General features: G+C 43.6%; 1 protein-coding gene and 1 pseudogene across 2 annotated transcripts in view; both read left to right on the forward strand.

Moving 5' to 3' along the window:
* Positions 1-26,010, forward strand: part of ARHGAP31 (Rho GTPase activating protein 31) — a 110,821-nt gene that overhangs the window by 53,782 nt on the left and 31,029 nt on the right. Inside the window, exons 2-3 of the mRNA XM_080919381.1 lie at positions 14,882-14,984; positions 17,453-17,597. Of these exons, the coding sequence (XP_080775507.1) occupies positions 14,882-14,984; positions 17,453-17,597 (248 nt within the window). The remainder of the gene's footprint in view (positions 1-14,881; positions 14,985-17,452; positions 17,598-26,010) is intronic.
* On the forward strand, positions 3,876-4,090 carry LOC308422565 (protein kish-A-like; annotated as a pseudogene). The gene has a single exon. The product of its transcript is annotated as a protein kish-A-like (transcript).

The following is a 26,010-nucleotide window of genomic DNA, read 5'->3' on the forward strand; positions in this document are numbered from 1 at the left end:
CTGGGGATCGGAGTTGCTTTGAGGCCGACTTTCTCTGAAGGTTGGCGTCTCTCTGTGTCTTCAAAAGCTTGGAGTAGCAGCTGACCCACTTCTCCCTTCATGCTGTACATACATGCATAAATACATATATACATGCCTGCATACACACAAACACATACACACACATATTATTTAAAGAAGATCTTTTTCCAATGATATTCTTAACACTTTTCAGACGACCCTTTCTGAGTTTGTGTTTTCTGTCAGCGTCCAGGAGACCCTTTTGTACATTATTATGGAGAACCTCCCCGAGGCTGTTCTTGACAGATCTCCCTGCATCATATAAGCTGTTTGGAATAGCTCCAGTTGCAAGCCCCACCTAAGTCCCGTGGTAAACTGTGTGACTGTAGACACATCTCTTAAATCACAAACACTGACGTGATTTCATTGCTAATACAGAGGATGAGATCAGGTGACTTTTTTTCTTATATCCATTGGTAGTTTTTTGCCTACTAATTACTTGCTGTCCTTGTACAGCAGTAAGTTTTCATTTTTTATTACATTTTATTTATTTACTTGGGGCTTGGAGGGTTTGAAGGTCAGAGGACACCTTGTGGTAGTTGGTTCTGGGCCATCGACCACTTCAGGCCTGGGGAGAAGGAACTTCGGTCACCAGGGTTGATGGCAGGTGACTTTGCCCACTAAGCCAACTGGCCAGCCTCTAAGAATAATTGCCTTAAAATATTAAATAAAATAAGTGTATAGAGCACCCAGTGTTTTCAGTTGCTGGACAAGCTTGTGCAAGACATAAACCATCTGAAAAGGGTTCCATGCGGCAGGATGTGTCCTTGTTTTTAGCAGGAAAAAGAAGCCTATAACAACAGGAAGCGCTGGGAGGCCTTGGTTCCAAGGCTTCCAAGCAAAGCTGTTCTGGAAACAATGGCTGCCTGAGGCTCAGGAATATTGGGCAGGAAATGAAAAGATGCTGGGGTTGGGGTGGTTGCACCGAGGAGCTGACAAGAAACCTGGGGTTTCTTCACATGGGCATAGCCTACTTATCAGAATGAAGTGGTGTTCTCTGATTTCTCCCCCTCCTCCATTGGCAAACCTGATGTCAGAAAAACTAGTGCCGTGGCAGGAGCCCAGAGTGCCACAGATCTGGAACCCATTAGGAAGCTGCCCCGCCCAGGAAACCCGAGGGCACAGTGAGCTGGAGACCCACATGGTGACATCACTAGAGGGCAGGACGGTAGATGAACTGAGAACCGTCTACAGCTAAGTCCCCAGAGGACTCCGACTTTGTCAGAGTAAATATAGTGTTGGGGTTAACGGGAGTCCAGCCATACCAAAGCAGATACATTTAAACCATCTGAAGTTGAAGCTTATGTTTTATTTAACAAAAATTTCCGTTCCTATGGGTGGGGTGAGTTGGAGAGTCACGGAGAATGCAAATGAGAAATAAAAACAAAGCAAGCCAACAAGAATATCTGTCCTGCCTTGTCCAGGAAGACCGGGATGTAAACCACCAGGAGCAAGAACCCAAACATTTGCAGGTGGACTCAGCTCCTGTGTTCTGAACCAGCTTCTTCTAGCTTCATTCAGGAAGCTGGTGGATCTTGGGACATTAGTTCAGTGGCTCCCAGCATGGATAAAAGTCCAAGGGTGGGAGTCACTTATGACCTGGGAGCTCTGCTGGCTCATGGTGCTGTCCTGAGAGTTTCTTATCACAATTCAGAGGAATGACCTACTCTCCTCAAAGGTCTAAATCTGATCTGATTGCTGTGGAACAGAAAGAGTCAGTCTTTTTCTTTTCTTTTCCTTTTTTTTTTTTTTTTTGTAATTGGATATTCTCTGTATTTACATTTCAGATGTTATCCCCTTCCCCCATCCCATTTCTCCCCCCCCCCATTGCCTTCATGAAGGTGCTCCCTCTCCCACCTCAGTGCCTTGGCATTCCCCTAAACAGGGAAAATGAGCCTTCGATGGGTCAAAGGCCTCTCCACCCATTGATGCCAGAAAATGCTAGTCTCTGCTACACATGCAACTGGAGCCATGAGTCTCTCTCGGTATGAACTCATTGGTTGGTGTTTTAGTCCCTAGGGGCTGTGGTGGGTTTGGCTAGCTGATCATTTTGATCTTCCCATGGGGTTTCAGACCCTTTCAGCTCCTTCAGTCTTTCATTGGGGTCCCCGTGTTCAGTCCATTGGTTAGCTGCAAGTATCCTCCTCTGTATCAGTATAGCTCTGGCAGAGCCTCTGAGGAGGCATCCATATCTGGTTCCTGCCAATAAGCACTACTTGGCATCAGCAATAGCACTTAGGTTTAGTGGCTGCATATGGGGTAGATCCCCAGGTGAGGCCATCTCTGGATGATCTTTTCTTCAGTCCCTGCTCCTCTATTGTCCTCATATTTCCTCCCTTTGTTCTCCCTTTTATGAAGGACTGAGGCATCCACCTTCTGCCCTTCCTTCTCTTTGAGCTTCATAATTTCTGTGAATTGTTTCTTGGGTATTCTGAGCTTTTGGGGCTAGTGTCTGTTTATCAGTGAGTGCATACCATGAGTGTTCTTTTGTGACTGGGTTACCTCACTGAGGTAATAGCTTCAAGTTCCATCCATTTGCCTTGGAATTTCGTGAAATCGTTGTTTTTAATAGCTGAGCAGTGCTCCATTGTGTAAATGTCCCACAATATCTGTATCCATTCCTCTGTTGAAGGACATCTGGATTCTTTCCAGCTTCTGGCTATTAAAAATAAGGCTGCTATGAACATTGTAGAACATGTGTCCTTGTTAGATGTTGGAGCATCTTTGGGGTATATGCCCAGGAGTGGTATAGTTGGGTCCTCAGGGAGTTGTACTATGTCCCATTTTCTGAGGAAATGCCAGAGTCAAGCTTCTTAATTCCTCATCTAAGTCCTTGCCCTCTTGACTCTATGCTGAGATAAGAAATCTCCCCCGTGTTCTTTTTCGGTTCTGCTCATCCTTAGCCCAAGTCTATGTCTACCTCGAAAGAGAGTTGTGCTTACTAAAATCTATTGAAAAGTCCAAGAACTTTAGATAACCCAATGCTACCTCTAGCTCTTTGTCTACCATAGTCTTCCCACTTAAAAAGTAAGAAGAATGGCCTGGGAGATGGCTGGGTGGCTAAGTGCTTCCTGGCAAGCATTGATCTACAGAATTGGTGGCAAGTGTCTGTAACCCAGCACTGAGGGGCAAAACCCACACATATCAGGAGGCGTTGCCAGCAATCCAGTATGGCTGAAACAGCAGGCTCCAGGTTCAGTTCCAGACCCTGTCTCAAAAACAGAGACAGAGTTTAGAGAAATGATTTGAGAACATCCCCAAATCAACCTCTGTCCTCTACAGGAGACCACACATGCAAATGTAGCCTTGCTCTCCCCTGCCAGGTAAGTCTTCTGAAAGTATTGCCTGGATAACAATGTTCTTCTTTGTCAACAAGCTCCATGGCCTCCCCAGAATAAGGCCCATTCCCATTCGGGCAGCTCTGGATTGAAACATGCAGCTGCCTTCTAGAATAGATTTTGAAAGAACAGGATGGACACACACACACACATACACACACACACACACACACACACACACCCTTTTTTAAAAGCCTGCCAACATAGGTATTTTGTTTTGATTTGTTTTGTTTTCGTATTTTAAGAAAATAAAAATAACAATGCCTTCTTTTCTGTGATACAAGAATTAAATAAAATAGTAGCAAAGCTTTTGGTTCCTCAAGCATTTGGTCATCTATGCCTCAGACCATCTGGAGGACATGCAAATAACGTTGGTCATTTAATCAAAGGAGAAGGGAGGCTCAGGCACAGTCGGCGAGCATCCTCTTCCGCCCTGGCTGGGAAGGGGGATGTGGCTGGACCAACACGGGCCTCATTATGTCTGCCATTTTCAGTTTTCAGAGTCTGTTGACTGTAATCTTGCTGCTTATGTGTGTGTGCGTATATCCAATCCCTGGCACCCAGCATCCCGGACAGAAATAAAACTGGACTATTGGGAATATTTTGGAGGTGTGCCCGAATCGGTGAACACACAAGTCCTTATGTTCCAGATGCTGTATAGTGATGGCTTCAGTATCCTCTTCTTACCGTAGCTTTGGAAACCACCAGCATGTGCTGCCCTCAGACTATACACAAGGACTTGCCTCCAGAAAATAACGGGAAGAATGGTTAAGCCATTTGTCTCTGAACATGGAATGAGATACATGTTGAGATGCAGTTCTCTATTTTTGTGCTCTTGGACCAATGAACTGTATGAATAATTAAGATGCACCAGTTTAATACACAGGAGTGTGATTGTAGCCATCAACCTTGGTCTCTCACTCCAGTATTACACTCTGCGAACGTCATTCTGTTATGTCAGAACTGCTTTTCCTAATGTTCCTGGGGCACAAAGTAGGATCCCAGTGGCAAATTCCACAGGCTTCTTTGACTGGGGCTTCAAAATAATGTCTTCGCAGAATGATGCCGTCTAGCGACTGGCCTATTTTTATTGAGAGAGAAAAAAAGTTCTATATTTCTGTTGTTACTGTTCTTATGAATTTCATTCATATGTAAACGCTTTTGATTGCTGACCAGAGCACCTCTATTCTTGGCAAAGTCTGTAGTTTATTACAGGTGCTTAAAAGATTTTAAACAAAACTGTGTATTTCTTTAATTAGCATAAGAGCTAGGCTTTTAGTCACAAAGATACAGCTGCCATCCTATGAAGAAGAGGGAAAAAAGCAGCAGGTAGAACAATGATTGAATACACACCATATATTTCTCATTCTCTGTATTGTTAATTCTTCCAAATAGAACTTCCCTTGACGTTTAAAAAAAGAAAGAAAAAAAAAAAAAAAAGGAGGAACAGGCTTTATTATTCTCATATGAAGATCTCTGGTGTCAGTGAAGAATCATTTCTAGAAGCAGATTTGTTTTATTTGCCTCTCATTGGCTTCCTGGGTTTATGCCCTTCCTCTTCCAAGGATTGTTTGTCTGGACATATACATGACCACCTTCTTTGTTCACTGCTTATGAAGAGGTTCCACTCAAAAGCTCCCCGAAAAGCTGATAGCAATCAAACTACCTGTCCGGGAAATATATGTATTTTTGGGACAGAATCTCCCAGGCTACACTTGAGGTAACTTCTTGCTTCTATCTCTCAACTGCTGGGATTTCAGACATGAGCCATAAGGCCTTGGTTATGAAGTGCTGGAGATCAAATCCAGGTCTTCATGCATGCTAGGCAAGCATTTACCAGCTGAGCTTTGGCCTTGGTCCCTGCAAGTCTCTAGCTCAGAATAAGTGTTCTCCAGAAGCAGAGAAGCTGGAGTTTTGTGCATTTTTAAGTTATCTGCTCTTGCTCACAAGTTGGGCTTGGAAATGTGCTTGGGGTTGACAGAACTCCATCTTATGAGCCACTCCTGACCTATTAGAAGGGCAGTCAGCCTTATAGATGGATCCCTTACATATCCTCTAAGAGTGAAGCCTTATTCTCGGAAAGATAGTGGGGCAGGACAAGTATTTTCAAATTACATACAGCCTAGCAGCCTCCAGTGGCAACAGACAGACAGACAGAAATCCTCAGATGAGGCTTCTGTGTGCAGGGTGAACCAGGCCAGCCCAAGGCCCTCAGCGGGGATACTGCCTGTGGCCACAACACGCTCCACACAACATGCTCAGCACCACGCACACACCCATCCCAATACATACACCTAAAGGCAGCTGCAGAGCTAGCAAGGGAGCTGCCTAGGCTGGAACTGTCTCTGGAGAAGCCACAGGGCACGGTTGCAAAGAGGATTGTTACCGAGGGGGCGTTTAGCAAGACTTACCTGGATATAGAGATTAAAATAGAACGCAATCTTCTTTGGCCTTTGGTTTTAAAACTCCCCTATTAACCTGCCTTCTACCAGACTGGTCTAGGCAGCATTCCTGGGATTTGCAACATTGTTTCTTGTTTCTATTTTGTTTATTACATTCTCTCTTCCCCGTGCACCGGGTGTTTATTATGTGCCAGACACTTGACCAAGAAGCACTCTTCAGACACGCGTGTATATCCCTTCACTTGAAATCACTCACGTTCCAGGGTCAGAATTCCACTGCTTGGCTTTGATGAGTCCCCACCCGGCCCCACCCCACCCCCTGCAGCCTTTATTTATCTCTCCGACACAGTAAGCTGTAAGATCCAGGCTCAGTACTCTCTAACATCGTCCCTCTCATACAGCTGGAATTCCTTAGATGTACATTATTTTTGTACTCAATCAAACCCTGAAATCCCTGACTGTACCCCACCACCATGAGCAGTCTGTGGGGGTTTTTTGTTTTGTTTTGTTTTGTTTTTAAGTTGCAATTTTTTGTGGCTGCCTAGGGCTGGCTCTTACTGGATGTTTTCCTACTGGTCATGTTGCTCAATACCTCTGAGCTCTAGGGTCCTCGTTTGTTTAATAGGGTGAAAACTCCTCCTTAAGCTGGTCATAGGGTGTGCGCAGTGATGGATGAGTAAAAGAAAGTGTTAAGAGTCACCATATCAAGGACCTTGCAGCATCTGAGAGTTGGGAGGAAATGAGGGGAGACCACTGAGCCACCTGGTCCCTGAGCTCTAGGAACAAGCACCTGACTTGAGTCTTCCCTGGGAGCCTGGGTAGAGCAGAGCTAGCTGATCCTAGGAGGCCCTGCCAGCAGGTTAGGCAAACACTTCTGCTTAATGAGGGTGATTGCCTCATGGGGTCACTGGAAAGAGCGTCTGCAAACATTACATTGCCTCACCGGTCTCAGGAACCCCTCCAGCTTCTTTTAATTCAACTTGCTCTTCAAAACCCTGGTTTTAGAAAGCACTGTTCCTTCAGAGAGCTTTAGCCTCCCCTGTTAGCACTCCAGAGCATCTGCCTCTCTGCCATTGAAAATAGGACACGAGCTAGGTTTCTTCTCTGGTTGGTTAGTTAGTTGGTTGTAGAGTCTATACTGTTTCTCAGATTCTAGTCTGTCCTTGACCTCCCAATCTCCGTGCCTCCATCTCGAATTACAGGGTGCACTACCACACCCAGCTCGGGAAGTATTTTCCATTTTTTTAAAAGCCACTTATATTCTTTGGTAACTTTTTCAAAGACCATTTAAGTGGTTATTAAGTGGAAGGTTTAACACCTAGGCAGGCCTGTGGTCATGAACTTTTTGTCACTTTGACAACCGAGAGTAAGGGACCACTCTCCCGTCCTCCTTAGGCAAGCACAGCTAACAGGCCCCATCCCGAAGAGAGAGTGTGGTCGGCCTGGGACTTTCTCTGTTCTGCGTTGCACCACAGTGATGTAATAGAAAAGGCATGGCCTGTGGCATCAGGCAAAGCTGGAGCCTAGCTCAACTCTGAGAGACTCATGTGGGCCAACTTCCCTAGCCTCTCTCAAACCAACTCTCATGTTTCAAAACAGATGAACTCTATCTGTGTGCTGGCTTGGCTCTGCTGGTAGGATAGAAAATTCATCTGAAATACAGACCAAAAGCCACCCAAAGCACTGGCTTGTGTGGAAAGGATCTCCTCTGAACATCCCGCATCTCAGGGGAACACAGTTAGAAATGGAGACAGCAAAGAAATAGACATGACCTAGCACCGGCTGCTGGACAGAGGACAGAGAAGGCTCGCGTCAGACTTTGTCATTGCATTTATGAAAACATTTAGAGGCAACATATGCTGAAGGAACATATTCCCCCCAGTTCCTTTTTCTGTCAGTGATAGAATTTACAACTTTCTTTTCCATCCTTCCACACAGGCTAATGCATGGGTAAACAAATGCGTGTCTTTTATCTCTAAAGTAAGCAGATGTTAATTAGCATACTATTATGTTCATTTAATAAAACTCTGGCTTATTGTTTTTGTTTAAGGATAGAGATTGAAAACCACTCTCTATCAGTATATGAGTTTTGCTGTTTTTTTAATAATTATATCATATCCTACAAAATTCTACAATCCGAATGGCCTATTATATATGTTAGCAATTTTTTTCCTTTTCTTTCCTTCTATTTTTTATTTTGATTTATCTTGTTTGTTTATTTGGTTGGTTGGTTGGTTTGGTTTTTTTAAGAAGAGATTTCTCTGTGTTTCTCTGGCTAACCTGGAACTAGCTCTGTAGACCAGGCTGTCTTTGAACTCAGAGATCTGCCTGCTTCTGATGTTCACATGCTGGGATGAAAGATATGACCCACCATGCCAGGCTTAGTGATTTTTTTTCTTAATAACCTTGTACTATTAAACAAAACTGTCATAATGAATAACTTTGTAAGTATTTTATTTATTTTGTGTACATGATAGTGGAGAACCAAGGCATATAGACAACGTAAATCAGAGATAAATTTTCTTCCCAGTTTCGAAAACACAAACAATAACAAAAACCCAATAATTGGACCTCATCCAAGTTTAAAACTTCTCTGCCTCAAAAAGCACCATATGTAGAAGTATTGTCCATGACTAATTGAGTTTTTAAATCTTATGTAACTAAATATGTGTCTCTGCATGCCAGCTTAGGATAATTTCAGTTATTTTAGTTTCGTTTTTGGTTTGGTTTGGCTGGTTGGTTTTGAGACAGGGTCCTATTATGCAGTCCTGGCTCTCCTGAAATTCTTTATGTAGGCCATGTTGGCCATGGTCACACAAAGATCTGCCTGCCTCAGCCTTCCCAGTTTTGGAATTAAAGGCACATACCACCATGCCTGAAAAGACATGAATTTTAAAATAAAATAAATAAAAATTTAAAAATTAAGTTACTCGGTGCTCATGAAGTCTTGGATCTCGGAGGAGAACCTGCACCTACTTTACTAAACCAGCAAAATCCCTACTACAATCTGAACACTTGTGCTTTCGTGCACAGATAAACAGTCTTCACTCCCTGTGCTGGTGTGAATGGCCTCCACAGACCCATGCGTGTGAATGTTTGGCTATATGGGTGGCACTATTAGAAGGTGTGGCCTTGTTAGAGTATGCCACTGTGTGGGGGGGAGGGGGTGGTGGCAGGCTTTGATGATGTCATATATGTGCTCAAGCTATGCCCAGTGTGGAACACCAGTCTTCTCCCGCTGCCTGTGATCAAGATGTAGAACTCTGGGCTGCTCCAGCACCATGTCTGCCTGCGCACTGCCATGCTTCCCACCGTGATGATAATGGGCTAAAACCTCTGAAACTGTAAGCCAGCCCCAATGAAATGTTTTCTTTATAAGAATTGGCATGGTCATGGTGTCTCTTCACAGCAATAAAATTCTAAGACACCCCTCATCAAGGTACTCCTTCTTTGCAACAGACAGAACTCACTGCAGAAAACCATAACCAAGCAGAATGCAAAGTTGTGGAGCCCCGTCCCAATAGATACAGCTACAAACCATTCCTGCACCAAGGGCTCAGAGAACATTGTGGGTAAGGGGGCAGAACCAGAGCATCAGAAAGTCTACAGTGATATTGTGTCTCCCTGCAGTGTTAGAAGATATACCCGTATATGTTTTACCTAGAACGGAGACAACACCAATAGTCCACCATAGTGGATGAAGGAAAAACAACAAGGCTTCAGTGGTTACCTAGACAACTTCAGGCAAATAAGGAATGCTAAGAATGGCAGAAATAGCCTTCTCCAGGGAAGAGCGCACCAGTTGGCTATCCAATACCAAATGACCAGCCCTGAAAGCATATGAATGAATAACATTATGCATGCTGATCAGCTATATTTAGGAATATATATGTGTATACATATATGTATTCAATGATATATATAATGAAAAAAAAGAGGCCATGGATTTGGAAAAGAACAAGGAGAAGTTTAAGGAAGTTCTGGGAGGAAGAAGGGAAAGGGGACAATGATGTAATTATATTGTAACTTCTAAAATTTGAAATTAAAAAATATTTAAGTATGAAAGCAGCACAACTGCTTAGAAGAAAACATTTGCCAAAAACAGATATGATGAGAGTCTTGCATCCTGAATATTTCAAGAACTATTATGGCAGCTCAAAAAAAGATGAGCAATTCCACTAAAAGCTGAGTTGAAAGACATTCTCCAGAGAAAATACACAAATGGCCAATTGCCCCAGGAAGAGATGCTAAGCATCACTAACCATCAGAAAAATGCAAATCAAAACCACAGTAAATACCACAGGAGGATGACCATAAAGACAGAGAGACAATAACAAGTGTTGACAAGGGTGTGGAGTGGTGGGAATCCTCCTAGATTGTCCAGTGGGAGCTGTTTTGAAGAACAGTTTGGCAGTTCCCCAAGAGGGAAATGTAGAGTTACCCTCCCACTCCTGGATCTATAGCCGAAAAAATAAAAAATAAAAAATCTTTCTGTCCACAAACACACACACACACACACAGAGAGAGAGAGAGAGAGAGAGAGAGAGAGAGAGAGAGAGAGAGAGAGAGAGAGAGAGAGAGAGAGAGAAGGATCTTCTTTGTTCATAATAAGCCAAAGAGTGGAAACAGCTGAATTTTCCACCGACTGGTCAATGGATAAGCAAAATGAAGAATTTGTTTAGAATAATATTCAGCCATGGAAAGGAACAATGTGTCAACGCATGCCACAATGTAAATGGATCCAGCAAGGATTTTGCTAAGTAAAGGAAGCTCATCAGGAGACCACACATAGTTAAGATTCCATGTTTGTAAAAAGTCTGAAATGGGAAAACCCATGAAAATAGAAAGTTGGCCAAGGGCTCCAGAGGGAGGAACATGAGTAGTAACTGAGAATCAATATTGGGTTTTTGAGGCGAGTGGGTAATGAAATGTTGTACAACAGATGGTGTGCTTGTTCCTAAAGTTGTAAATGTACTTCCAAAAACCCACTTAGTTGTGCCCTTTAGAAGTTGCTGGGCCTAGAATAGACAGGAGCAAGCAGTTTGTTTGTGCGTGCATGTGTGCATGAATGCCTGCACACCATGTTTGTGATGGTGCATAGAGGCCAGAAGATGGTGTCAGATCCCCGAGAGCTGGAGTCACAGGTGGTTGTGAGACATTCAGTATGTGTGCTGGCAACCAAACTCCAGGATCTTTAGAAAAGCAGTACGTCCTAAGTAATCGCTAAGCTATCTACCCAACCTCCAAGCTAAGCCCTTGGTGCCCCAACAACACACTTATTCACCACACTTTACATGAAGGTTGGGAAAAAGGACCCAAAGAGGGATAGGAGATAAGAACAGGGAGGGGTATACCTGTGCCTCTAAAAGACAAAGGCAATTCGATGTGCTCTGAAAGAATGTAGATTGGACAACCCCACATTGAGCAAACAGAACTGGGCTTGCTTGTATCTACCCCAGACCCCAGCTACCAGGAAACTGTGACTGTTCATAGTTACAACTTTTGGAGGGACAAGGAAAGCTCTGACTGTGGCCTTTTCTGTTCTAAGCCCTTGGAGGCTCACTGAACAAACAGTTCATCAGGACGCAAGTATGTTTTCCTTGTGCCCAGTTGGATGCAAGGAGACGAGGAACCTTGTGGCACTCTGTAGTTAGGACTTGTGAAAGGTTTTCTCTTCTGTCAGAAGCCATCTGAGAATTGTGCTGATTAGAAGTTAACTTTCAAGATGGATGATCCAGGGGAAACAAAAGCAAACTAGAAAAGAGGAGTTAGAGAAAAGTGCCCATGAAACAGCTCAAAGAGATGGTAATATCAGATCCCAGCCAGCAACTGCGTAAGCCTGGGTGGAAGAAACTCAAAGTTCTTTGGGCACCAGAAGACCAAAGTCTTGTGACTTCAACCTCCAGAGTCACTCCCTACCCCCATGCCTGTGTTGACAAGAGAGACTTTCTATTTATTTGTAGCTACTTAGCTCATACCTATCAGGATCCTGCCATGATCAGAATCAGAATCCAAAACTGTCCTTGGTGTAGGTAGACTGGATAGAGCAGTCCAAGGAATCCTAAGACTTGGAGTCTAAACTCTTACTAAACTCAAAACTCTTACTGAAAATTTTTGGTGTACATACTTGCATGTTTGTGTGCAAGAATGCCTACTTGCCATATTTGTGAGGATGCCCACAGAGACCAGAAGATGGTGTCAGATCCCTGAGAGCTGGTGTCACTGGGGGTTGTGAGACATTCAGTTTGGGTGCTTGGAAACAAACTAAGGATCTCTGGAAAAGCAGTAAGTTCTAGTGATTGGTAAGCCCTCTCTCCAGCCTCAACACAAAATGCTTGGAAGCCTCTGCAATACCAACACCCACCACCATCTCTCTTTAAGCCCTTGTTCCCTCAAGTGTCACTTCAGATTGGCAGGCAACACAGTGTCACCTCAGAACTTGCTCAAAACGTAAATTTCTTGCGGCCACCTCCACCCACCTTCCTACTGGCCCGGAATATGCATCCAGTATGACAAGATGCCCTCCGTGTGTGCATCAACATTTCACAAGCTCTAAGCTTTCACAGTGGCTTTTTGGCTGTGGTGGCTAGGACACACTAGGGAACACACTTGGCTGCTCCAAGTGAGGCAATAGAGTGACTCCTGTCTTTTTGCTGAGAGGAAGGGAGACCTGCACCTTACCACCTGGTCCAAGACGAGGATCCTGAAGATTTGGGACAAGTTTGAGACGGGGATATGCTCTCTTTCTGTGAGGAGATATAATCCTTCCCTGTCATGCAGAGCTCCGAATAAGGACTTCCCGTATATTTCCCCAACTCTAAAATATCCGATGTTTTTGTGTCTCAGAAGCAGAATTACTCAAAGAGGAACAAGGGCAATTCCAATGAGCAGAGATGAGTTTCGACAATTCATTTGAATAGAAGAGCTAAGCTCTGTTATCGGCAACAAAAAAAAAAAAAAAAAAAAAAAAAAAAAAAAAAAAAATTAATAGTTCATGTCCTGCGTCAGCCACAGAAACAAAAATGACAGCTGTCATTACAGAATACCTCTGATATCCAGGGATAATTTCAATCCTAACACACTAGTGTGCGGTTAATATCACCACTGTCTTCATTGTATATTTTAATTCCAGGCCACAGAGGCATCTAAGTCACCCTTAGCTGTCTATATCACACATGCCAAGTCACAGAGAAGCTTTGGTGGTACAGGAAGAGTCAACTGTTGTTTATGCCACAGAGACTTCGTGCAAGTGCACGCTCGTGTGTGTGTGTGTGTGTGTGTGTGTGTGTGTGTGTGTGTGTGTTGTGTGTGTGTGTTTAAGCACTAGAACTCTTTCTGTTTCTCTCTTTAGAATAAGACACAGACTTAGCACAGTTCCTCTGTAATAAAACATATCCAACTGTAGCTTATCTGGTCAAAGATGGGAGGGAGGAAGATCTGAGAGCCTGGCCTGCTCCCAGACCCCACCCCCACCCTCTATTCACTCACTCATAGGAAGTGGATCCACCTCTGTGGTCTCTGGCCTCTGATATTTCCAATGCAAAATCTACTCCCTGACCTCTTTGTACCTGGGTTAACTGGAAGGTTCTCCCCATTTCCTGTCTTACAGGATAAGTCATGGGCAAAATAAGGATATGTTGTCGAAGGGAGAGGCTCCTGGTATGTGTTAGCTTTTGAGGGATGGGCAGGATATTTTTAAGTATGATGAATTTGATTAAATGCCTAACTTAAAATTCTTTCAAAGCTGAAAGAAAAAGAAGATGCTTTGAAAGCGTTGTCATGGGGAGTTAGATAGTGTGGGATTGTAGCTTCGTGATAGAATTCTTGCCTTGCAGCCAGGCAGCCCTGGGTTAGATCCCCCAGCACCCAGTAACAATAATGAGACTGTTGAAGCCAAATAGTTTGCGTCTAGGTAGAATGCTGGATTTGAACATCTAATGTCTACTCAGACAAAGGTTCAGTTTAAACCAGATGCAGTGGTATTTGCCTAAGTCCAGTACATGGGAAACTTGGCAACTTCAAAGCTAACCTGGGCTAGATATCACAGCCCTACCTCAGAAGGAGAGTTCGTCCAGAATGGACTTGGATACAGGAGTAAGCTTGTGTGTAATACGCATAGATGAGTTGGCATTAGTCCAATCCAAAAAAGGACTGGTGTGTGTGTTGGGAGTCTGACACAGCACTGACCAATCCTTAGTTGATGAAGGACCTGTGTCATCCCTAGGTAACCAGGAGCCACAAGTCGCTTTAGTCTGAGGGTTGGGCTGTCCCACAGTAAGTCAACATTCACTGTACTGTCACAAGAGGACCTCGGGAAGATTGGTCAAGGGACTCAAGTAGCAAATGACTTGATGTTCTCTCTGTGCATCTAAAAGACATGTGTCATTCTGTCACTCTGGCAATGCCCCTTGAGGTCAGCTCAGGAGAGAACAACAACATAGCTCTGGAGCGCCGAACTCTGGGAGGGTGGACATGTAAGAGACCATGTTAGACCCATTTAAATAGTGAATGGAAGGGAGGTTTGGGGGGGATCTTACCTTTCAGAGGAGGGTATGTACCCCTTACTAACAGATAACAATTCTGTGAATTTTTAAACCATTAAAAACAAAGATTAGGGGTGGGGTGGTATTTTATTTGTTTGTATGTTTATTTGAAACAGGGTCTCATAGCCCAGGCTATCCTCAAACTTGCTAGGTAACTAAGGTTGACCCTGAATTTCCCAGTGCTCAGGTTACAGGTACGCACCGCTACACCTGTGACACCTCAAACTTGTTTTTGTTTTTAAGTATTTAAAATTATTTTTTTATTTTAAGTTTTGTAAATTTTATTTAATAATAAATAAGTTAGTTGTTAATAAGTAAAGTAAATAATAAGTAAAATGTATTACGTTTTATTTAAATATTTTAAAGGTATTTAAAACGTCAGTAAGTCTCTAAGGAGCACTGCCTACCACTTATGAGCAATTGCTCACGCTTGTAGCTCTTCTCGGTCCATTGTATTTGGCCTTGCCTGGATTGTTTGGGGTCTTTACAGTTCAGATTTACATCTAATGCTTGGCTGCTTTTTTCTTCTTGAACATAGTTCCATATGTGCTGAAGAGCTGTGCTGAATTCATAGAGACTCACGGCATTGTGGATGGAATCTATCGCCTCTCGGGTATCACCTCAAACATCCAGCGGCTAAGGTGAGTTAAAACAGTCCTCCAGTGAGCCTTCCCTCAGTCTGTCCATCCGTGTCTGTTTCCCTCAGTCTGTCCATCTCTGTGAACGGGTCTTTTGGAAACCTGAAAGATGGCCTCTGTGAGCTCTAACTGATTGCGTGGCTTCCGGCTTTTGCTTTGTCTTGGGCAGGGTTTGTGCTTCAACGGTGGATTGGATTTACCTCACGTGATCTAAATTACAAGTTAGGGAACATGTTTTTCTAAAGCCCAGCTAGATTAGGGTCCCTTCCATAGTGTTCAGAATTCCGATGTCCTTGAGAGGTTTTCTTTGGATATACACTTGATGTTTCAGATGGTTGAGACATTAGAAGTCTGCATAAGTGTACATTCCTCTAATTGATGCTGGTGTTTTTAAGTTACTAGAAGCCAATGATATGGCTCCTCAGGGAAAGATGCTTGCTGCGCAAACCCAATGATTAGAGCCTACATAAGTAGGAGAGAAGAGACGCCACAGTTTTCCTGTGATCTCCATGTATAGAGTCCGTGGTTAGTGTGGCCCCCAACTCACCCACGCCCTAATTTTTTTAATATGTATAATACTGCAGATTTATCCTAAACATTTTAAGAAATTCCTATTTTATTAAAAAGACAAAGATCGGCCAGGCATGGTGCTGCGTGCCTTTAATCCCAGCACTTGGTAGACAGAGGCTGGTAGATCTCTGTGAGTTTGAGGCCAGCCTGGTCTACAGACTGAGTTCCAGGACAGCCAGGGTTGTTACACATAAAAACCCTGTCTTGAAAAACCAAAACCAAACAATCAAAAAAAAAAACTTTAAATAAAAAAATATATGTATAAAGTATATACAGACTATATGAAATATATTGAAATATATATATTTCTGTGATTAAGGCAATAGTTATTTATTTTGTCTATCATAATACCAAAAGACCATTTAGTGGTTTAAAATATATATTTACTATGTTTGTTAACTACAAATATAAATTCTAAAATAATAATAATATACATTTCAAAAAAATTTTTGAGACATGGTCTTACTCTGTAGCCCAGGCTAGCCTGGAATTTAGGGTAAGCCTCCTGATTCTATAGAGCACTCTTATAGTAAAGTCAGTATATAATTGGGATATATTTTACAGATTATATATTATATAATTCAAGGTTTTGTTTTCTACCTTCTATTTGGTCCATCCTCTCCAAATTTCACTTGTAATTAAATTGTAATAAATAATAAGACATTTTTGTGGATGTTAAAATTTGATTTATTACAAGTATGTTTTTTAAATCAAGACAATCTTTTTTCTCTGTGTAGCTTTCACTATCCTAAGACTCACACTGTAAGCCACCCGGACCTTAAGACGTGTGTCCTCAGATTCATGGGCTCCTCTCTTCTTGGGTTACCTTGAGGTGATTCATTATTGGAGAATTTCCCACTCTTCTTTTGAAGAGATGGAACCAGAGGAGAAAGAAGCGGTGGACTGCTTTGAAAATGTTGATTCTCAGAGTCCTGTGGGGTTTGTCACTACCTAACTGACCGAGGAACACACTGAGCTTACTTCTTTGTCACTAAAACTTACCATAAACACATATTTGTGGTTTCCATGTATGTACAGTTTGAGGCAGTGCATTCGTGTAAAGAAATATCTTCTGATAGGACGTCAAACCTAAGCTGGGGCTGGTGGTACAGGCCTGTGACCCCAGCCCTCAGGAGCCCAAAGAAGTAATGACGTCATTCAAGACCAACCTGGTCCACACAGTGAGACCCTGTTTTAAACAACATGGAGCAAAGGGAAGAAAAGAAAATGGCACAGATGCCTAACCTAGAGCCAGATGGTCTTAGTGTTCCTGGAATCCCACTGTGGACTGATCACTTAAGACATTCACACGCTCGAATGACACGTAAGAGTCACCACTAATCTACCTAGAAAAAAGGTAGCACTAAGCGTCAAAGGGATAGTTGAGTAAGGTCCTCAAACATTGGGTTGGAATATCCGGGTAAAGTGAGTTCGAGACATGACTGGAGAGGTGGGATAAGACCTGACACCGTCTCCACCTCACCCCACCTCACCCCACTTCCCAGTTTTGGCTCTCACCACTTAAAAAAAAAAAAAAAAAAAAAAAAAAAAAGAGTTTCATGTTGAGTTACCCTTTGGAAAACCTGAAATCTCCGTAGACTTCTTTTGGCAGGAATTTTATATCCACTCAGTGCCTATGACCAAGACACAGAGACGGTGCCATGGGGACCTCAGGTCACAAATGAGTTTTCTGACCTCAAGTCCCAACCGGCTCCCAAGCAAGCATCAGCCTAGAAAAGCAGCATCTCTCCAATGGCCTCCCAGTGCCTGGAGAAAAATGGAGGTCAAGATCACCGGCTTATCAGCAGTGGAGGCTCTCAATACTCCTGTGCCTCCAAGCATCGGCTGACATGGAGCGCCTGTTCCTTGGGAGTGTTATGTCTCCGTCTCTGTTGTTGCAGGCAAGAGTTTGGCTCAGACCCATGCCCAGACCTGACGAGGGAAGTGTACCTTCAAGACATCCACTGTGTGGGCTCCCTGTGCAAGCTCTACTTCAGGGAGCTGCCCAACCCCCTCCTGACCTACGAGCTCTATGAGAAATTCACGGTGAGTGTTTGGATCTCTGTTGTGGTTAGCGGGTGGGACGCATGGACCGGCCAAGGGCAGTTTCAACCCTGAAATAACAATAATACAACCCGGCAGCTGGTTGGCATTATCTTAGCACGCTGGTGGATGGGAGCCGAGTGGTCAGGCTGTTTGCTAAGGGCTTCTTCCCTGAATTCTCAGAATGGTGCTGTTTTGTTTTGAGAGCTGGATTAAATTATTTCTATGCTTATTCCGCTGAATGGGCCTCATTGTTCAGGGAGAAAACTGAGAACCGGAGAAGTAAAGTGGCTGGCCCAAGGTCACACAGCAGAGGCAGGGCAGGAATCTCAGGCCTCTGGTGTTTGCTGTATACCTCATGATGGTTCGTTTTCAAAAGAGCGCTCCTTCTGCGTTTGTCTGGGGCCTTGGGGAACGGACCGGTAGGTAGAAAAGGGAGATGGACACAGACATACCCCACCCCAAACATCAAAAGACTAGGTCAAAAGGCTAAAAAGAGAAGAAGAAAAAAGCCAGCAGAGCACCTGGGCCAGAGAACGGGCTCCGGGTGTGAAAGCGGAAGAGCTGTATGGCTATCAAATGAGGACCTGTGGGTGAGAAGCAACGAAACTGAGGCGCAAGACACATGGTTAAAGCAAACGTTACAGTCAGGCTTGACCATGTGTGAGCTCACGGTGTGTGTGCTACAGTCTAGGAAACTAGTGCATAGACCCAGACGGGGGAGGGGTGTGTGCAGGAGGGAGGGGGCAGCAGGACTCATGAATGTAGGAAGAGGCTTTGGTGGGTGAAAGGGACTCAGGGCAGAAGGAAAGGGCGGAGGAGACACAGCAAGAACAGATTTTGTTTGAAAATGTTCTAATGAAAGCTAATACCAAGCATGTTAATTAAAAATTTTAATAGATAACTAAAACAGGCCCACACGGGTAGATTATAGAATGTGTGGATTAATGGAAAAGCAGGAGGAGAGACCATCAGGGTTGCTGACAGAACTGGAGGAGAACCGGGGATGGTACACGGACCACTTACTTACTCATCCCTGCAAGGCCAGTGCCGCGAGAGGGCAGGGGTCAGGGGACCCTTTGAATTAGCAGCACAGATAGAAAACACCAGATCTGAGCTGCAGTCATGCACCAGGACATTTCTCAATATCCTGTAATAAACTTTGACCATGTGAAAAGTTCTTTCATTCAGACTCAAGCAGAAATAAATGAATAATTACTCTTAATAGCCGAGCTTAGAACCTAGCAGTGGATTTGAGTGTTTTCAATGATAGAGGAACAAGGTCACAGTGATAACTGAAAAGTAGGAAGAAAAAAAAAAACCAAGATAAATAAATGTTCACTAAGAAAGGCTTGGGAGACTAAGCCACCAACCAACCAGCATACACAGGCTGATCGAAGGCCCAGGCACATGTGTAGCAGAGGACTGGTTTGTCTGGCCTCAGTGGGAGAGGGTGTGACCAACCCTGTAGAGACTTGATGCCCCAGGGAAGAGGGACGGGGGAGCACCCTCTCAGAGGCACAGGAGAGGAAGCATAGGGTGAAGAACTCTGGGAGGGGGCAGGGAGGGGGCAACATTTGAAATGTAAATAGCAAAATAATGAATTAAAAATAAAATGATAAAAAAGAGAAATGCTTGGGAGTATGGAAGGACAGTTTAGTCATCAAAGTCACCTGAAATTCCGTTTCCAGGAGTTTGGACATCCTCTGGCTTCCTGCACACATTTTGTGCACATAAACTCAATTACATGCATATAAATAAAAATTAATCTTAAAGAAAGGCAGGTTTGAGGGGATGAGGTGGCTCAGCTGCCCAGACTAACAATCTAAGCTCAAGTTCAGTCTCCGGGACCAACACGGTACAGGAAGAGAACTGACTCCTGGTTTGACCTGTGACCTGTCTACACAGGAACAAGAGCACAAGGGTAATTTAAAGGGGGAGTGATATATAAACAAATATTAAGAACTTCGTGGGGGGCTGGAGAGATGGCTCAGCAGTTAAGAGCACTGACTGTTCTTCCAGAGGTCTTGAGTTCAGTTCCCAGCAACCACATGATGGCTCACAACCATCTGTAATGGGATCTGATGCCCTCTTCTGGTGTGTCTGAAGACAGATACAGAAAACTCATATACATAAATAAATAAATCTTTTAAAAGAGAAATAAATAAAAGAAAGCCTTGGGAGAGTTGGAATGTAGAAGGAGTGTGCGCATACACACACACACACACACACACACACACACACACACCACAGATAACTTTTTTAAAGAATTGCTTATTTTATGTATTTGAATACACTGTAGCTGTCTTCATACACACCAGAAAAGAGCATTAGACCTTATTACAGATGGTTGTGAGCCACCATGTGGTTGCTGGAAGTTGAACTCAGGACCATCTGGAAGAGCAGTCAGTGCTCTTAACCACGGAGCCATCTCTCCAGCCCCCACAGATAACTTTTAAGAAAAAAAAAATAATTTTTTAAAAGTATTAAAAAGAAGAAAGTTCAAGAGTAGTATTTTATTTTGATGACATAACTGTAGTATTAGCTCTTTTGTATAATAATTTTCATAACCTTGCCCACAGACTACATTGAATTTTAGTGAAAAATAGCCCAAAGCACACGGAAACCTTAATTATAAATGTTGTTGACTACACCAACCTGTAGCTGCTGGTGTAGAGTTGTGGGCAGCTAGAGGAATTCTTAACAAAAAAACTTCAGGAATGATTTCTTCCTAATGCTGTCAGCAGCAGCCTTTTGGTCAGAACGCTTCCTATCCCCAGCCCCTACTTCTAGTCTTGTGGGGCTTCCCCAGGGTCTGGAAAAAAATAGGAAAAGTAGAGAAAAAAAGCTGGAAGACAATATTTGTCAACTTTCATTTTGAAATTGAAGGAAATGACACAAATTCAGAAAGTTTTTTTGACCCTAAAATGTAAAATGGGAATGTTTTGTTTTGATTACAGAAGCAGGGCCTACTGATGTTAATTCTGTTACAGACTTTGCCTGCAGAAATGAATGTGATGGTCTAAGCAAACTTTGGCCCAGGAAGTCAGCTCTGTTAGACTTTGACACTTTAACTCACCTGCACAGCTGAAGTCAAATACTGCCTCACTGGATTAGAAAGATATAATATTAATATTAGTATATTAATATAAGATAATAAAATATTAGTAGAATAATAATATTAACAATGACAACAGCTGCCTTGTAATTAATCAAGAGATTACCCTGTTACGATCTCAGAAGCTGGGCAGCGGTGGTGCACACAAGCACTCGGGAGGCAGACACAGGTGGAGCTCTGTTAGTTCAAGGCCAGCCTGGTCTACAGAGCAAGTTCTAGGCCAGCCAGGGCTGCACAGAGAGACCCTGCCTCAAAAAAAAAAAAAAAAAAAAAAAAAAAAAAAAAAAAGGAAACAAAACAAAAATAAACAAGATCAGTTGGCTCTCATGTGGTACCTTATGAAGTAGGTGTTAACGCTGTTCACACACAGAAGAGAGCTGCTCCCAGGTGGAGATAGTTAAAGTTAAAGTTGTGCTCACAACTCCCACACCACTCAAACACAGCGTGGGGTCTGAAATCATTAGCTGTTGAGATAATGGAAACAGCAGCAGTATTGACAGTCGGCTAAGGACGAGAAAACCAGGTTGTCTTCCTGCCATTGAGCATGCCTAACGATGTCCTCACAATAAAAGCATAGGGAAAAAAATAACAAAAGGCAGATTTGACAAACAAATATTCCCCTTGGGCTGGAGAGATGACTTAGGAGTTAAGAACACTGGCTTCTCTTCCAGAGGACCCACATGATGGTTCACAACCATCTGTTACTCCAGGTCCAAGGGATTCAACATACTCTCTGACCTCAGGCACTGGGCACCCATGTGGTGTGCAGACATACGTGCTGGCTTAAGTCCCATACCCGTGAAATAAAATAAACACACACGCATCCTCGCGCGCACACACACACACACACATCAAGCAGAGCATGCGGTGCGTTCCTGCAAGCTCAGCATTGGGAGATATAGGCAAAGGATTGAGAATTCAGGGCCAGCTGCAGCTGTGAAGTGGGTGGCCAGGCAGGGCTATGTGAGACTGTCTGTTTAAAATACACCGTTCTTAAGAAAATGACAGAGACTGTTACTCCATAATTATGGAGAACTACTGCTTATCAATAAAAAGGAAGCCACATAGTGCTGCATTGAACAAAGGAGCAGAAGACTTAGACAGACAATTCGGAGAAACAAAACTGTGTGAAAAACTACTAGAAAGATATACTTGCAAGTTAGATTTTTGGACTTGTCCCAGTGTATGTGTATGAGTGTGAGCCCGCATGGGTTTGTGGGCATCATGGACATGTAGATGTCCAAGAGGCCAGAAGAGACCATTAGATCCCTGGACCTGAAGTTACGGTGGTTATGGGATGCTGTGTGGTTATGGGATGCTGTGTGGTTATGGGATGCTGTGTGGTTATGGGATGCTGTGTGGTTATGGGATGCTGTGTCAGTGCTGGGAACGAAGCCTGAGTTCTCTGCAAAGCAGTGTGTGCATTACCAGATGAGCTGCTTCTCAGTCACTTAAAAACAAACTCAAATATTACAGTTTAGGCTAGCAAGCCTGTGAGAGGACACGCCCTTCATAATCTACTGGAGATATAAATTAGGTGGGCATCTCATTGTGATCAAGGTTCTAAAAATGTTACGTTCTTTCATCTAATGACTCTAGGACTCAGTTTAGATTCGCTGTGGAATTATACATAACATCAAAATCTTGGAGAATAGCTGCATCTCTACCGTCAAAGATAAATAAAAGATAAATCTATTGCTTTAAAACTATGGCCAGAAAAAGACATGGTTTCTGAACAATAGTTACTGGCACAGTATGCAATGAAATGGGAAGAGATGAATGAATGAATGAATGCACAGGAAAGCATTCAGGTGCTCATACTGGGGGCTGGGAGGTCTGGGGGAAGGCCCCTTCTTTTCTGTTTTGTGGGTAAGTAGATTGATACTGATCCCTGATCCCTTCTAAGTTGTAGAATAAACAGAATGGTTTTTTTTCTTTTTCAAGTTATTAGTTTCCGTTCCGGATGTAACAAATTACCACAAACTGTCTGCCCTGGTTTCATTTCCTGTTGCTATGACAAAAATGCCCTGACAAAACCAGTTTAGAGCTGGAGATATGGCTCTGAGGTTAAGAGCACCATCTGCCCTTCTCAAGGACCAGAGTTCGATTCCTAACACTGGCCTTTAAGGCCACAGCTTAATCCTAGTCCTTGGGGCTCTGATGCCCTCTTCTGGCTTCCCTGGGCACTGCATGCTAGTAGCACAGACACACATAAAGACAAAATACCCACGCACATAAAGTAATAAAATAAAATTTTAAAAAAAACATAAAAACAACTCGAGGTGCTTTCAGAGAGGGCCCCAACAGAAAGGTATTCCTTGCTCCCCCAGGGTCATGTGTATCTCTCTTCTGTCAGTGTCTGGGCCTCTGTGGCCATCTTGTAAATGGTGATGACCTGGAGAATCTAGGATCATTCCTCTATTCCAGGTCCTGAACTTAATCACAGCTGCAAAGAAGCCCCCCCCCCTTCTCAAATAAGGCAGCATTTCCATGTGCCAGGACACAGAAGCTGCCTTGTTCTGCAGGGGAAAATGCAACGTTCATTTTAGGAGAGATTCAAATTTTTGTTCTTATTGATCCAATTAAGATTATAAAAGTGAAATGAAACCTACTGGTTTGGAGTTGCCAGGTAATCGGTGGTTTAGTTATTTATTGTGTTAGTTTTAAGCTCTCTTCTGGAAAACGGGTTACATTCCCCTGTGTGTGCGAATACAGAAGGGTCTTGGGTGTCTTTCTCACTCCCTCCTTATTCCCTTGAGTCAGGCTCTCCCTGAGCATTGGAACAGATGCACTAGCAAGGGGGATGCAGGGAGACACGGTCTCCTCCTGTCTCCATTCCACAGTGGCGGGCTTATAACCATGTAGGCCATTTCCAGATTTTACATGGCGTCTGGGGATCTTCTGAATCATCTCCAAAACCCCCTTGAAGTTCTTTCTTTTTCTTTTTTAAAGATTTATTTATTTATTATATATAAGTACACTGTATCTTTCTTCACACACACCAGAAGAGGACATCAGATTTCATCATAGATGGCTCTGAGCCACCATGTGGTTGCTGGGATTTGAACTCAGGACCTCTGGAAGAGCAGTCAGTGCTCTTAACCTCTGAGCCGTCTCTCCAGCCCCCGAAGTTCTTTCTTTACATATCAGTCTACTTTGTTGAATTATAAACTACTTAAGGCCAGGCAAGTGGAGAACTCACAACTTTATTTTCTGAGGCAGAGGGAGGTGGATCTCTGAGTTCAAGGCCAGCCTGGTCCATAGAGCAAGTTCTAGGACAGCAAGGCTACACAGAGAAACCCTGTCTTCAATAATCAAAACCAAAAACAAAACAAACAAAAGACTACCTAAGGCCAGGGCTGTGTTTGTTTCATTTATCCATTACGGCGTTTTCCCTCTAGCTAGGAGAAAATATTGGAATGGTTACTCAGCAAATATTTTCTCACAAGCTTGTTGACTCACATAAGTCACCAAACTGTTGCTTGGGGCAAATTAGCGACTCACACGTAGGTTATAAGCTCAAGATGAGAGGAGTTGGAAGGCAAGTGTACTGCGTGCTGGAGACTGAAGCGGTGGTTCTGCGGTGTGTGTGACCTGTGTTAGGCAGCTCACAAACACCTGTAACTCCAACTCTGCGGGATGCAACACTTCTGACCTCTATACACACACGCACTTGCGCACAAATAAATAACAAGTCTTTTAAGATACCTTTTTAAAAGAATAAAAGGAGACCTGTGTCCAGAGAAATCTTTAATCCTGGGGAACTCAAACTACGGATGGGCCGCCCTGTTGGGGACCCAAGGTTGAGGAGTTGACCCCAGCAAGAGAGTGTCCTCCATAATGGAGAGTTCTCTTAGGGTGGCAATGACGTGGCCCACATGTGACTGTCTGCCATTTTCAAGCATGAAGCAGAATGTGGGCACTCTCCCTTGTTTGTCTCGTTCTCCAGCTCTTAGGACTTTCCACAGCTGGAAGGCATAGTTCCAGGGCCTGGAGATTTAACGGTGAACAAGGCAGATACAGTCCTTGTTTGCTGAAAGTTCTACTTAAACGAGAGAGACCGAGGTAGGGATTAAACCCTTGTTTAAAAAAAAAAAAAAAAGATGTCACACGAAAGCTGTCAGTAAACACTATGAAGGAAAATAGACCAGGGCTGGGGAGATATGGACGGACGCTAACTGCTATTTTAGGGCCACCAGAATTCTCTCCATGAGGCAGAATCTGAACAGATAGGGATGAAGTGAGAGGACAGATTATAGCAGCATCTGCTGAAGTAGGTGACAAGAAACAGCAGGCCCTGGTTGAGAGGACCTGCAGAGACAAGTGCCTGGCAGGGAGAAGCCTGGTGCCTATGATGAGAGATGGGATGCAGGGTTCACAGGAGAGCCCCAATGTAGATCACATTCATAGATGTGACAAGAATGCGGCCACGTAGACTCTCTAGAAGCCAGCCCCCAGAGACTGAAGATCTGTAGTTCTGAGGAAAATAAGCCTTTCTCTTTAATTTTTTTTCTGACCATTGCTTTTGAAAATCCAGTGAATAATTTAATAGAAACGGTTTATAAGTTGTGAGTAATTTATGAGGCTTAAAAGTATAGCCAGGAGGCCTTGGCTCAACAGGTAAAGGCACTTGATACTCATCCTGATGACTTGACTTCTCTCCCTAAGAGCCAGTGGTTCTCAGCCTTCCTAATGCTACCCTCTGATACAGTCCCTCGTGCTGTGGTGACCTCCAACCACAAATTTATTTTGTCGCTATGCCATAACTGTAATTTTGCTAGTGCCAGCAATCATAATGTAGGTATCTGATATGTGACCCCTATGAAAGGGTCATTCAACCCCCAAAAGGGGTCAAGGTCCACAGGTTGAGAACTGCTGCCCAAGACCCACGTACTAGGAGGAGAAAGCCAACTCCTTGTGATTGGGAGAGAAAGTCCCTCATTTATGTTGGGTCACTGCAGTGGTGGTGGCTGTCTGGGCAGGAGGGCCTGAACTGTAGGGCAGGGATGGCATCTGAGAAAACAGAAACCTAGAGCAAGGACTTACTGCCAGGATGAGAGCCCTACCTGTGCCGGGATCTTCAGAGGTAAAGGAGGTGACCATCTGGTCAGTGGTGGAAAGCAAGGATGGCAGGTTCATCCCAGATCTTTGAGACTGAAACACCAGACAAGTTGGCCTGAGTTCACTTCCAGTTCCTACACACACACACACACACACACACACACACACACACGGACACATGGACACACATGTAACATATATGTACACATGCATACACGTGCATACATGCATACACAC

Source organism: Micromys minutus, assembly GCF_963924665.1.
Source record: "Micromys minutus genome assembly, chromosome: 7".
NCBI lineage: Eukaryota > Metazoa > Chordata > Mammalia > Rodentia > Muridae > Micromys > Micromys minutus.